Here is a 14381-nt window from a genome sequence, read left to right on the forward strand (position 1 = left end):
CATTAGAGTGACATCTTACATTGTGATCCTACACAAGGGGTTACGGAAATGGTTTTGACATGCTGGGGTGATGTTTCAGACAGTGCAGAGGGACAGGATTTGCCAATGAGTAAGAGAGAGACAATCACTGGGCAGGGTGACAAGATATACAGTGGTAAGCAGAACAGTCATTAAGTAGAGTTGTTGTAAGACTGGCATGTTAAAAAGCGCAGGACCTTGGTAATTGTTGGCCATGTGGCAGGGACTAGTGCTTCCGGGTACTTTTCCGTGTGAATGTGATGTGTTCCATGTCTTCTTCTTCTGATGTGTGTGTTGCCTCCTCTGTTCTTGGTGGTCGTGGTTGTGAAGGGGCAACACACACCTCAGTGTTAGAAGACGTGGAGTCAGACATCCCTGTCGCTGCTACCTGTGAAGGTCTTAAGGGCAGTACTGCTGCAAGGAGGATCTGCTGATTCTTAAGAATAGCAGCCACATCATGATGGTAGGCAGCCAGGTCGGCCCTGAGGGGTTCAATGTTGCATTCGTGCACGTGTTGACAGGATTGCTGTTGTAGGTGTCGGGTCAACTGTATTACAGGTGTGCTGATTTCCTTCTGGGTTTTTTGCTGTTCCTGCAAGATAGATGTTAGGGCTTGCATAGCTGCTGCCTGATCTGCAGATGACATCATGCACGAACGAACCCCCTCTAGGCTGGCTGCCATAGTTTGCATCCCCACCCGCACCTCGTTGGCCAGCTCCGGCTGTACCCCAACTACATTTCTCTCAAAGCTGGTGCTTGTGTCGTCTGAGTCCTCAGCTGTATTGGAGCTGGCAGGTCTTACAATTGGGGTGGTGAGTGGATCCTCTGCGATGGCTGCTTGTTCTGTGCTCCTCCTTGTGACTGAAGGTGGGGTCTGGAGGGTTTCAAGGACCTTTTGGATGGTCTCCTGGGGAATGTTTATCAGCTCGTTATCCATGTAATCAGGGTAATCTGGGACAGGCATATCCGCAGGAGATCCCTCTTCCTCTGCAATGGAACGGGGTACAATTAGTGTGTCTGTGTTGTGGGATTAGTGATTTGACATGCCTGCCTTGTGATGATTTCACATTGTGATCTTGTTTCGTGTTTATTGCTCCAGTCTTTCAGATGGGCATTCTCCCAGGCCTATGGCCCACCTGCCTGTCACATGTATGTTATTAAGTTATTAGACTTGTCGGCATCATCTCTTCTAGGTGTTGGTTTTGGCCAAATAGTGAATTGCCACCTTCTTGTCCTACTCAACCCTCTGTCTACATCCATTCTCATGGTGAGACCTTTCACTGGCTGTGGGTGTTCTGATGGCACTGGCAGCACACTTAACAATCTGGACCTGCCCCAGTCTCTGATCTTTCACATCCACTTAAATGTAGTTGACATGTAGCATATCCTATGCGTAGCAATGTTATGGCACGATATGGATGTTGGCATTGGTAATGTGTACAGCTGATGTTGGGAACGTGTGGTACATTGGATTGCCCTGATAATCGTATCAGTGTCCTATTTCCTCCTCTGACTGTGCAGGTGTATGTCAGTGACCAGTTACATGTGTCCACCCCTCAATGCTGTTGTCTGAGCAGTATGACATTTGTGATGTTGCATTGTGACCCTGGCACAGGATGGACCCTGACATATGCAGCATGGGTATGTCCTTTGTGCTGTGTAGCTCCTATTGTTGTTTACATTGACTGATGTTTGCAACAACTATGGGCATTGACATTTGACAGTACTGGGGCCTTTGTCTTGTTTCAGGGGATTGTTAACGTTGTCATCCTAAACCCTCTAATTTAGGTGTGTGTAATCCATGGGGAGGTTACTGCCATTGGCTACTTGAGCTGCACACACAGCGGAGGTGGTAGTGGCAACTGTTGTCGCAGTTACATTCCAGTTGTCAGTATGACTAGAGGTTGTTAATAGGGCCCTAGTTAATGTGGGGGGTATGGTGGCTGACGTGTGCCGGGATGTCAGTTTGACGTTGTGCCCTTCCCTTCTGGCGTGGCTTTCCCTTTGCTCCATCGTTGGCATGGCAGCATGCCCCCATGGGACTGTTGTTGGTGTAGTGTAATGGTGTGCCCCAGCTTCTGTCTGTGCAGGCCATGCCCCTATGCCATGCCCCTTTACCCATGCGACTCCATGTATATGATGACTTACATGCATTGTGTAGTAGGTATTCTCCCCCCCCCCCCCGGTTGCAGTTAACATTAGTGCATTTTAATTCCCCATGCGACTTACCCTGCATGTGCGTTGTCTTCTGGTAGTCTGCGCTGTCCTGTCCTTAAATCCCTGTGACGATCTCCTCAGGGATGATGGCTGCGACCATCTTCTCCATGTGGTCCAAGACCTCCTGGTGTGCTGGACTCCCACCTCCAGTCTGCAGTGCTGCCTTCCTGTTCCTGGTCATCTTTTCATTCTTCCTGAGCTTGCAGTCATGCCAGCGTTTCTTGCACTCGATGACTGTTCTGCGTACTTCTGCCACACTGTTGATCTTGTCAACAATTTGTTGCCATATAGCCTCTCTCCTACTAATTGGCAATTTTGAGGTGACAAACCGTTGGTGCTGATGTTCCGTCACCTCTTTAACCAGAATTTCCTGATCCTCTGCACTGAAGCAACACTTTCTTTTCTTCTTATAAGTGTCCTGGTTCTTGTGTGGGTCCTCCTGGCTGGTTCCTGGTCTGTTGTCATCTTCCTGGGGTCTGCTGTGGCATCTGGGTTCCATTTTAGCTCTCCTCTGGTGAAATGGCAGTGTTCGCGGGGTTTTTTGACGCTATTCCGTCAAAAAACGGCGCATATCCGGTTTGCGGGGTCGTAAATCGACCCACAGTCATTTCCGCTGCGTTAACGTCGTTTTGCTTTACGACTTGACGCTGCGGTGTGCGTCAAAATAAATGACTCCCAACTGTGGTTTGCGTCGCTGTGCGTCAAAGTATAAATTTGATGCCCGCACGGCGCACCAAAATGGCGTTAGCCGGCGGTATTATTTTTGACACAAAACTGCGCTGCCGCAGTTTTGCGTCAAAAAGTATAAATATGGCCCTGAAACACATGGTCCCCGCCACACCAAAACATTCCCACAGCACACTGTCAAACCAATATATGGGTACTTTCAAAATCCAGAGCTGGCAGTCAATCATGTAATAAATCCTAAGGGGATGCGGCCAGTACTCTTCCATCACTTGAGGTTGTCTCTTATGAGGACAATGTCTTATCTTCTCTGATCATCAAATCCCTTCCTCGAAATACACACACTACCCCCATTCTTTAAACCATTAATGGCCCTCAAGAACACTCCCACCACAAAGAGAGTTATATTAATCTCTTCCAACCATATAATTGTCTAATGGCCTATCCAACTTCATCACCCAAGTACCCTTCCTTGGCAAAATCTTGTGAAAGTCAGCAGAAATTAATTGCACAAAAAAAAAGACAAAATCCACCTGGTACACTAGCACCAGACTAGGTTCGATCCCAGCTGGAGTATTAGTTGTGCTCCCTCTGTCACAGGAGGGAGACCCCTGTTGTGACTTTCCTTGTATCAGTGGATGGACATGGTGACCAGTCTGGACCTTGTGACTCTGCTGTCTTAGCACATTGACATTGGTGTTGCTAATCCCCAATAGTTTACCTCTTCACCTTCCCACTCAAAGATGCTCAGGGGCATATTTATGAGAGGCTTGCACCACTGTTATTGACACAGAGAAAGAGGAAAAGGTCTCCATGGGCAGTTTCTGTGCAGGATGGTGCCCCTTCCTGCACAAAAACAATCCTACATGCAACTGAGGCACCTTTGAACCATAGGGCAAGGGTGCCCGCATCAGTGCTAGGTAGCCCATTGTGTGCCAGTGCTGAGGAAAGGACAGGAATGTGTCACACTGGGATAAATATGCACTTTTCTTCCATTTTGCCTGTGACGCAACATAGCAAGGAGACTTGCTGCACTGCGCCTCTTGGCCCTAAGAGTCCGTTCGATTTCGGAAAGACATTTATGACTTACCTGTTGTACCCCTTGTCTCCAGTTTTTCCACGTTGCATTACCGACTAATTGATACCTTGCCCCATACCTCTGCCTTCATGTGATCCATCCACCAAGATACATTGACTGCTCATTGTAGCCTGCCCTCTCTGACCTTTGACATCACAGAGTACAAAGTTATCATCTGTCTAAATTCATGAAAAATAAATTCTGTTATTATATAATATGACATTTGCAAACTCAAACGACTTGGACGGCACTTTAAAAATGACTGAAGTAACAAAGAATAGGGCTGAGCTCGCACTTTTTGCTAGATTGGTGAAATGCGGGACTTGTGTTCCACAGTTTTGCTGTTGGCTGGCAGCCCACTCGTGGCGATCAGTGCCCTGTGCGTCACCTGGTGAGGGCACCGAGGAGGGCTCCAGCATCACCAGCAGATAAGGCACCGTGCACAGGTGACACGCTGGACCCTGGTTAAAGTCCGGCGCCTTCTGGTCTTCCTCTGGACGCTGTTCTCACGGATGAGGGGTTTGCTGTGTATAAATACCAGTGAGACACACGGGGTTGGCACCAGGCGGAGGCCAGCGGGTGTAGAGAGTCCAGAGGTGAGTTGAGGAAGAGGGGGTTGCGAGGGTCTAGTGAATGCCAGAGACCCAGGTGTTATGGCGCGCAGGTACTCTTTTCTGTGGGAGGTGAACATCTGCACGCCACCACGGTAGAGGTGATGTTCGCCGCTTTCAGGGGCGGAGGGATATAACCAGGAGTGGCACTGCACTGATAGGGGCTTCTGGCTTGGGGATCGGCCGGGGAGAGTGGGGCAGCTAAGCTACAGAAACAATTCGGCGCCGGAGGTTTGTGGCTGAGCGGATAATGAAGTCGGCATCTGAGGGCTGAGATCAGAGGACCAGAGACTGATGCTTGGAGGCTGCTGACTGTTGGGGTGTTGAGGCCTCTGAGCTTCATAGTGAGGCGGGGTGCTGGCTGTAACACGAGAGCACCTCAGACGCCGCAAGGACGAGAGCAGCTGAGTGAGGGGTGAGGGTGTCAGAGCTCAGACATTGTAACTACGTGGAAGAGGCTATCGTTTGGGGCACGTTTACACTACAGAAACTCGTGATTTAAGGCGGTCTGCTCTAACACACGAGGGCGTGTGTTCAATGAGCATCACAGACACTACAGTGATGAAAGCCGGTGGTTGAGGGGTGACCCGTGAGCACGCTGAAGATGGGGAGACTGAAATGGAGTTAGCAGCATGGCTGGAGGCAAGTGAGATACTGCAGTAAGAGGAGCAGATACCTGACGGACCAGGATGGGTTACTGTGGGCTTTAAAACACAAACACGCTGCAGTGTAGTGCGGGTGGGGGGGCATGGACGACATTTAGGGGTTGGCGGATTTCGCAGCTGCGACCCCTGGCACTGTCTTTGCGATCCCTGGCAACAGATGTGACAAAATGAGTGCCTGGAACAAGGAGAAGCTCGTCCCAATGGCCGCTAGTGGGGGCTCCGTTTTCCTGGTTTTCTGTCATTTTTTTATTACCCAAATAGTGGCTAATATTCTTCACTATTTGTGTAATGAAAATGTAGTGCAATTAGCTGATATATGACCCTATCTGGCAGCTAAGGTAAGTAAAAAATGCTTTTAAATGTATCTTGTTTGTATGCTTGCGGGTTAGAGTATGTTTATGTGAGAGTGTGTGTGAATGTGTGTGTATGTGTAAGCATGTGTGTGTGTGTGTGTGTGTGAGAGTCAAAGTAAAGGTCAAATGGCATGGTGTGTGATGTCACTTCCACTTCCCCTGGCATTTCAGTGAATTGACGCCTACAGAGGGGTTGGAAGGGGGTGGTCTTCAGTCCTTCTAAGCCCAGGCAGCGCTAATGACCTCTAAAGAGCCTGTGATGTAGGGCAGGGAGAGTTTCTTTAGGGACAGGGCTTGCGGTACTGCAGTAAAGGAGCTGATGGCTGGGGGTAGGGAGCACCTGAAATGGGACATGCCAGAGAGACGTCGCTGTGGCTCCTGGTGACCCTGGTAGTTACAAATAATTCCACAGGAGCTGCCATCTTGATTTTGAGCTCCAAATGTAGCTCAGAGATCTGAGCTTTTCACCCCAAACGCTGAGGAGTTTGTGGGCCAGATTTAACAGAAAATTACAGTGTGCCTCGCTGCGCCAAATTTGGCAGCATCGCACACCATAATTTTCAAAGCACATGGATGTGCTGTATTTACTAAAATACGGCGCACCCCTGTGTTTCCCCCTGCGCTAAATATGCTACTGTGCACCAACGCAGCAACTGTTGCACCATAGTGCAAGGATGGCTGTGTTGAGGGGGAATTGTTTTTTGTGCAGGAAGGAACACCTTGCTGCACAAAAACAATCTTAAATGGCAATTTGCTCTTTCTATGTGTGCTGCATTCTGCAGCACACATAGAAAGACCAAAAAACGAGCAATGAAAGCATTTCTCCTTGCTGCGCCATGCTAACGCTACCCCTGGGGTGGCATTAGATTTTGGCGCTGCCTCTGGTTTATGATCACTTGTAAATCTGGGGCAGCATCAAAATTCGATGGGTGCTAACACCCATTGCATGCCCCTTCCCCGCAAAGTGCTGCATGCGAAGGGGCCGTATTTTCAAGGTGGCATTAAGGTGGTCATTCCGACCCTGCCGGGGACCACGGAAGCATCGCCAACAGGCTGGCGGTGCTTCCAGGGCCATTCTGACCGCGGCGGTAAAGCCGCGGTCAGAAAAGGGGAACTGGCGGTTTCCCGACGGTTTTCCCCTGGCCCAGGGAATCCTCCATGGCGGCGCTGCTTGCAGCGCCGCCATTGGGATTCCGAACCCCTTCTCGCCAGCCTGTTTCTGGCGGTTTTCACTGCCAGAACCAGGCTGGCGGGAACGGGTGTCGTGGGGCCCCCTAACAGGGCCCCACAAAGATTTTCACTGTCTGCTTAGCAGACAGTGAAAATCGCGACGGGTGCCACTGCACCCGTCGCACCCCTGCAACTCCGCCGGCTCCATTCGGAGCCGGCTTCATTGTTGCAGGGGCTTTCCCGCTGGGCCGGCGGGCGCTCTTTTGGAGGGCGCCCGCCGGCCCAGCGGGGAAGTTGGAATGGCCGCCGCGGTCTTATGACCGCGGTACGGTCTTTCGGCGGTTACCGACCGGCGGGCTGCGCCCGCCGCCCGCCTAAGTCAGAATGAGGGCCTAAGTCACAAAAAGTGGCTTAATGCCACCTTGTAAATATGGCGCAGGGCATTGCGCCACCAGAGCATCATGGCTTAAATATGCCCCCTAGTTTCTCTCTCTACTCCTCATACCGCAGTACAGTTTTCTCCTCCAATGGCACTCCTAGATTCACTTCAGGCGGCGGCTTCCTCATTGAGATGTTATGTGTGGGTTGATATTTCAGCAGATGGAGGTGTTTGGTGGAGGGATCAGTGGCTGTGATGTGGGAAATTTAACATAAAGGGAACCCTCACCCACCCAATAGGTGGCAACTGGCAGGCTTTTTAGGCTTTAGGTCCTTCATATCCACTTTTGAACTAAGCTTAGTATTTTCCTTCACAGGTTCCAACGCCTGAAGCTCCTTTGAAGCTGAAGATGTTTCAGAAAGCCATTGGCGTTGTGTTGGCTTTCCTAGCTATTACAGGTAAATTCAGAATCTTTGGCTTCTGGCATCATCTTTATTTGCAGAGCACTTAGCACTTCTTAGCAACCTTGCATCAGGGGATGATGGTTTACCTAGGGTCATCAAACAGGTCAAGAGTGGAAGCCGTACCTGGAGCACTTGTTTTCTGGTTCCATGCACCACACTCTTTATTTGCTAGTGCGACTCATCTTTCTAAAGGGTATGAATAGATTTCATTCCACAGGTGGGTGGGCTTTGCGAATGCAGAAAACATGACCAGTTGTAATGTACAGCCTGAGTTAGGTGGTTCCTGGGCACCTTCACATACCGCATGCCAGAAGTGGCATTTAGTTTGCTCTATACCATAGCAAGGGCTGCTAATATCTCTTGCTATCAATATTCCACAGATTCATAGTTATAATGTTGTCCATCTTGCGTCGGAAGCTCCCTGTAGATGCAAGGGATGCCCATAGGCATCTAATTTGCATAGCACGATTGTTCAGTTTCAGCATATCCTTCACTCATGTAAATTATTCAGCACTAGTCCCTGAAATGTAATTATAGAGACTGGCCTGAAATTCAAAAGAAAGTGCAAAATTTGCTGTGGTAAAAGGATTTTCAATGCCATAGGTAAAATGATATTTGACTTATGGCAGCACCCATTCCCTTGCAATATGGCTACTTTTAGCCCATTGAATGTAAATTTGCACAGTCTTGTGCCATTTATCACGGTTCCATAGGACAGCTGTTTTAGTAACCTTAGTGTGGCTCTGCCTTTTTTTAAAGTGTACTCCAAAAGGAATGGTAAGCAGGTGGCCTTCATGATACAGATAATGTATGGATTATTTATCAAGTGCCTTTGGTTCTGCTTATTGTTCCTACAGGGTCCTGCACAGATGTGGGCACTGATGAGATGGAAGATGGCTTCTGGGACTACTTAAATGATCTACGCAGCAGTGCTAAGGAGGCAGCACAACAAATCCAGGAATCACAAATTAGCAAACAGTTCAAGTAAGCATTGTCTGACAATACAATTACACTAAGTCCTATTGTTGTAGATCCTTACACTAGAGCTATTTGTTACAGATTCGTATATTAGACCAGATTGTGAAAACATCTAAAACCCAGGGTTACAGATTCCTGAACAAAGCCCAATGGCGATAAATCTTCAAATAAACCCTAACCATTGAAACCCCCTCACTAGCCCTATTTTTACCTATTCATTAGTCAGACCCCCCTGTTCAACTTCTTATGACCAAGGCCAATTGTCATATGTAGAACCAACAAGCCCGTTTGTTGCATATCCCTCAGCCATGTCCAGTTTCAGAGCTCTTTCAACCTAGTCAAATTGTTATTAATACATACACTGTCCTTTGCAGCAATACCTACTGGCCCATTTGTAGATTTCCCCCAGTCATAAACAGTTTTTAGAAATCATTCCAAAATACTGGCTATTAGGTACAGGCCTTCCACCAAGCATCATTCTTAGAAATCTGTCCACCAGGTCCCATTGTTGAATGTTCTTTAATTATACCCTACCATCCTTCCTTCATGCTACATTGTTAGACAACTTTATAGCTGTTCCTCTTTTTTGAAATTCTTCCATGAAGACCCACTGTTCAAACTAAATGCATGTTTTGTTAGTGGATATGCTTCATTCAAACCCTAGTCGCTTTTTTCAATCTACGACCAGCAGTTGGAAATCCTTCTGCTAAATGCGTAATTGTCTACTGTCAGCCCATTTGTTTAGAAATGCCATTGCAAAGCTCAGTTTATAGATACTCATATGCTAATCCTTGGCATTGAAACACAGAGCTTGAATATTATCGACCTTATCCTCTGTTTGGGTATTAGGAAGGAGATTTTAGTTGAAGCTTTCATGAGCACTGGTTTCCTGATTTAGGTTAGGTAGCATCTTCAAAGTCTCATGCCCTGACTCACATCCTCAAGAGCCTTTATGAGGTTCTGATTTGTCCTCACCTCACCTCTCCTATTTTGGCCACAAGTACTGAGGTTTGTTATCGTACTGCTGCAGTATTTCAGATGTCTTCCATCTTTAAATGCCCATTTCATCTATGATAGCATCTTAGTTTGATTTTGAAGACTGTGAGTTTCATATATCCTTTTTTGCTCCCATTATCTGTATACTCCAGCAGTGACAGGGAACTTTGAGGTATATCACAATTTTCTAACCTTTTTTGCTGCTGAAATATTTTTTCATCACACAGAAGTACACAAAATGGCCTTTTACAACTACTGAAATATATTTTGAAATGTCTGTACAGTTGAATTAGTTATTTAAATGTTGTGTATTAGGAAAAACCTGACACCCTACAGCCTTTTTTTGCACACTTTTTACAGCAGGTCAGATAGTTCAACTTACAAAATCCTAGAACTCTGTAGTCAGAAGAAAATATAATTGTAATAAGACAAATCGACTTTTGACCTCTGTCTCTGAACACAGCACACATGTGACAAGATAAGAAGAAGATTTAAAGGCTCTTCATAGCTCCCTCATTTTCTTAATGAACAGAGCACCTGTTCTTTGTCAACTCACCAGAAGGGGCGAGTATGTCCTATAAATAGCTCAACATAATAAAATATGACTGCCATAGCGAGTGGGCAACTAGATTTTTCGATGCCTGATTTTAAGTCACCCACCAGATTGTTGTACTTACTGGATGCTCTGAGTAAGTGGTTCAAGCAAAATATTTCTACTGTGCATGCTTAGAGAATTGACGATGTTGAGACACTTCTGAGACCATTTTAGAGTTTGTAGTTCACTGGATGACACTTTAGGATGCATATATTGGAGGAAGAGGAGAGGGAAGAAGAAAAGTGTTTGATGCCATTTACTAAAAATGTAGGATATTTAATCTGAATTAGTAATATTGAGCATACTTTTAAATTGTTTTTCCTTAGCACCCTACTCCAAGAAAATCTCCAAGATTTCCCTCTTTATGCTGCACAACTACAAAGCCAGCTTGTTCCATTGACCACTCAGCTCCATGCAAAGCTAACCCAAGACTCAGAGAAACTAAAGGAGCAGATACGTCGGGAGCTGGAGGAGTTGCGCTTGAAGGTGTCACCATATGCAGATGATATCCACAAGCAGCTTAACAAGAACATTGAGGAGCTACAACTGAAGCTGACTCCATATGCTGCGGAGCTTGCTAGTCGGCTCCAGGAAAATGCAGAGGAGATTCATCAGAGGCTCACCCCATATGCTGAGGAACTTGGCACTCGTCTCCAGAAAAATGCTGAGGAGCTTCGTCTCAAGCTCACTCCATACACTGAGGAGTTTCAAGCCAAACTCAAGGAAAATGTGGATAACTTCCAGGCAGCACTCACTCCGATTGCTGAGGAGCTAGAGGCCAGACTTCAGGAAAATGTCGACCACCTCCAGGTATTGATCAAGCCATATGCTGAGGATCTTGAGGCCAAACTCCAGGAAAAGGTGGACAGCCTCCAGACTGCACTCTCACCATATGCTGAACAGCTTCAAGCCAAACTACACGAAAATGTGGCTGACTTGCATTTGGCCCTTGCCCCGTATACTGATGAACTTCAAGGAAAGATTGTTGAAAAAGTGCAGCAGATGAAGAAGAACCTGAGCCCTTACAGTGATGAGTTCCTGGTAAAGATTGAGCAGAGCGTTGAGGAGTTGCAGAAGCATTTGACACCGTATGGACAGAATGTCCAAGAAAGCCTCAACCAACAGTTTGAGATTATGACCTTCCAGATGCAGAAAAATATAGATGCTATGAGAACCAAGTTCTCTGCCAATATGGAAGACTTGAGACAGCAAATACTCTCCTCTACTCACCAAATCAAGGAGAAAATTCACTCAGAATACTTTGGGCAGAGTTTAGCACCGTACTTGGAAGACTTTAACAAAAAGGTGAACCAGAGGATCGAGGATTTCAACCAGTCAGCTTCCCCATATGGAGAGGATCTTAAAAAAATTATCATCCTGAGAGCTGAAGACATAAAGCGGAAGCTGGATCCATACACTACTCAAGTCCAGGATCAGTTGGATATGTTTGAAGAAGGTGTGAGAGATAAGATCACCTCTTTCTTAAACAGGAAGACCCAGGCTGAGAACTGATGGGCCCACCAATTAGCACCAATATTCAGAAGCACCTTCTGTTATTTAACGGACAACTTATCCATGCTCTTCAGTAGATTTAATAATAAGGCAGTGCAATAACTCTGAGCTCCAATTCTAAGAATATTTGTAAAATAAAATAATGAATAACCCTCTTCAAAGCTGCACATGACCAATAAATAGATCTTCAATACCACATTTCAAGCCTGTTTAATTTGTCTACTGTTGAATTGTTGCTGCTGTTAAATAGCTGCAGTATACTCACCTGACAATATCCTATATAGATTGGTTTAGCAGGGGCATAAGTTTAAGGGTAATGGTTTATAGATGTGATTAGGGTTTGGGATAGGGTGTTTGGGACTGGGTTAGAATGAGTTAATATTTGGGTGAGGGCAGAAGGTTGGGATTCAGGGATAAGGCTGGTGTTAGATGGTTGAGGGTAAAGTGTTAGGGCTAAAGTTAGGGTTCTAATTAGAGGTTGGGGCCGAGGATTGCTATTGCAGTTATGGTTATTTTTTAAGCTAGGAGGAGCTAGCAATAAAAAAGGCGTTGGTAATAGCGTGGTGTTGATTGTGGTGGTAAAGAACATATTGACATATATTGGTATGTAGTGGCATGAAGAAGTGTGGGCCCTAATGTAATTGTGGATGGTGCAGTGGTTGCAGCTGGTTTTACATATCTAATGATACACACTGTGATATAGAACCAGCCCACTGTTAAATTACTGCTTCAAAGCACCTGTGGGTGGGGGAAAGTCCCCAATAAGTAGATTTGCATTCCTTATAACTTGTGGATCCTTTTCATATGAATGACCCAGAAGCAAGAGTCCTCATTAACAATGGTGTGACAGGGGCTGCATATGTGTAATTGTACCCTCTTGCAACAGGCAGAACAGTTGTTGAGAAATATCGAGGAAATTCTCTGCAGACCAGGGCATCAGAAATTCTGGCAGGATGGCTCATGGGTCAAGAATTATTCACATGTCCGACCTTCCCCTTGAACTTCTTGTGTGGAAGTAATGAGTCAATGACGTTAGGTTTCCCCTTGACGTGTGCCTGTCCCTTCCACATCCATGCGACCTCTAAAGATCATTAGCCTATTGGAAAATCGATCATTTTCCCATTATAAAATGTGAGCGATACGAGGTGCAGATCAGAGGCGGTTGTACATGTTGTTTTTTTAGAACCAGGCAAACAGCCAGAAAGATACATAACAGAAAATTAACACAAATTATATTCTGTCATTATGACGAAATTCCAAATTGAAGAATGTCAGGCTGGCGAAATAGGCTGGCAAAGCTACACTTCGGTGAAAGGCCAAAATTATGAAATACCTTTTTTTCCAAGAAAATAGAAAGATTTTGTGGAAAAGGTATACCTGGCCTAGCTTTCAATTGATTCCTGGAACCGGAAAAAAACGTTCCTGCAATTCTAGTTATGATAGGAATTGTAAAAATAAATGTTTATAAAACAGCCAGTAAAATATGGGCGCAGAAGGCTTCTTAACCGGTTCTGTGCCGCGGACCTAATGGTTACGTCCTGCGGCACAGTGCTCATGTGCCGAGGACGTAACCATTACGTCCTCGGCACTGAGCTCGGAGGGAGCGCTAGCGCTCCCTCTGTGGGCTTCCCTCCCATCCCCCCAAGACAGGGATGGAGGGGAAGCCCTTCCCCTTCCACCCGACCCCCCCAACCCTCCGTGACGTCAGCTCAGCCTCCAGCACGATCGGAAGAGAAATGCTTTTGCATTTCTATTCTGATCATGTGATGGGAGCCTGAGAAGCTTCAAAGGGAAGGAAATGAATTTCCTTCCCTTTCAAGTCTCTCAGAGTATTTTAGCAGCCGGATCATGAAGCGATCCGGCTGCTAAAATGCCCACTAGACACCAGGGATTATTTTAACTTAGGAAATTGGCATAAGGGGAGTGACCCCTTGGGCAAGGGTCGCTCCCCAGGGGGGCATTTTTTTTCAAGGCCTTTTCTGCCCCCGGGGGGGAGGGGTAAACCTTTGGGCGGCAGGGATCATTTTTTTTTTTTTAGAGGTGGGGAGCGACCCTTCAGGCAAGGATCGCTCCCCTAGGGGGCAAATTATATTTAGGCCATTTCTGCCCCCCTTAGGGGCAGATTGGCCTATTTTTATGAGGCCAATCTGCCCCCAAGGGGGGCAGAAACCACTAGGCACCAGGGATTTTTTTGTTGTTGTTTTACAGATGGGGAGCGACCCCTTAGGCAAGGGTCGCTCCCCTGGTGGGGCGGGGGACAAATTGTATTTAGGCCATTTCTGCCCCCTTTGGGGGCAGATCTGCCGATTTTTGCTACGCCAGTCTGCCAGGGGGCAGAAACCACTAGACACCAGGGATCTTTATTTGTTTGCATAAATTTCACGCAAGGGGAGCAACCCCTTAGTCAAGGGTCGTTCCCCTGGGGGGCAAATTTATTTTCGGCCATTTCTGGCCCCCATGGGTGTAGATCAGCCTATTTTTATTAGGTCAATCTGCCCCCGGGGGGGGGGGAGAAACCACTTAGGCACCAGGGATTGGTGTGTGTGTATGTGTGTGTTTTGTTTGGGGGGGCAGCCCCTTGGGCAAGGGTCGCTCCCCATGGGGTCACATCACTGTAGGCCATATCTGCCCCCCTTGGGGGCAAATTGGCTTATTTTTTGG

General features: G+C 46.8%; 1 protein-coding gene across 1 annotated transcript; it reads left to right on the plus strand.

Moving 5' to 3' along the window:
* Positions 1–4509: 4509 nt before the first annotated feature.
* Positions 4510–11912, plus strand: LOC138283364 (apolipoprotein A-IV-like). The gene is made up of 4 exons (XM_069221342.1): positions 4510–4593; positions 7552–7633; positions 8497–8623; positions 10535–11912. The coding sequence occupies exons 1-4, from the start codon at positions 4510–4512 to the stop codon at positions 11718–11720; spliced, it is 1479 nt and encodes a 492-aa protein (XP_069077443.1). The 3' UTR covers positions 11721–11912.
* The last annotated feature ends 2469 nt before the right edge of the window (positions 11913–14381 follow it).

This window comes from Pleurodeles waltl, chromosome 3_1, assembly GCF_031143425.1.
Source record: "Pleurodeles waltl isolate 20211129_DDA chromosome 3_1, aPleWal1.hap1.20221129, whole genome shotgun sequence".
In the NCBI taxonomy this organism is placed as follows: domain Eukaryota; kingdom Metazoa; phylum Chordata; class Amphibia; order Caudata; family Salamandridae; genus Pleurodeles; species Pleurodeles waltl.

What these genes read in the sequence shown, in the direction of transcription:
- LOC138283364 (XM_069221342.1), top strand. Translation starts at nt 4,510, where the DNA reads ATGAGGGGTTTGCTGTGTATAAATACCAGTGAGACACACGGGGTTGGC. An exon ending in CGGGTGTAGAGAGTCCAGAG is followed by an intron (nt 4,594 to 7,551) that starts GTGAGTTGAGGA and finishes TTTCCTTCACAG; the next exon opens with GTTCCAACGCCTGAAGCTCC. An exon ending in GGCTTTCCTAGCTATTACAG is followed by an intron (nt 7,634 to 8,496) that starts GTAAATTCAGAA and finishes TTGTTCCTACAG; the next exon opens with GGTCCTGCACAGATGTGGGC.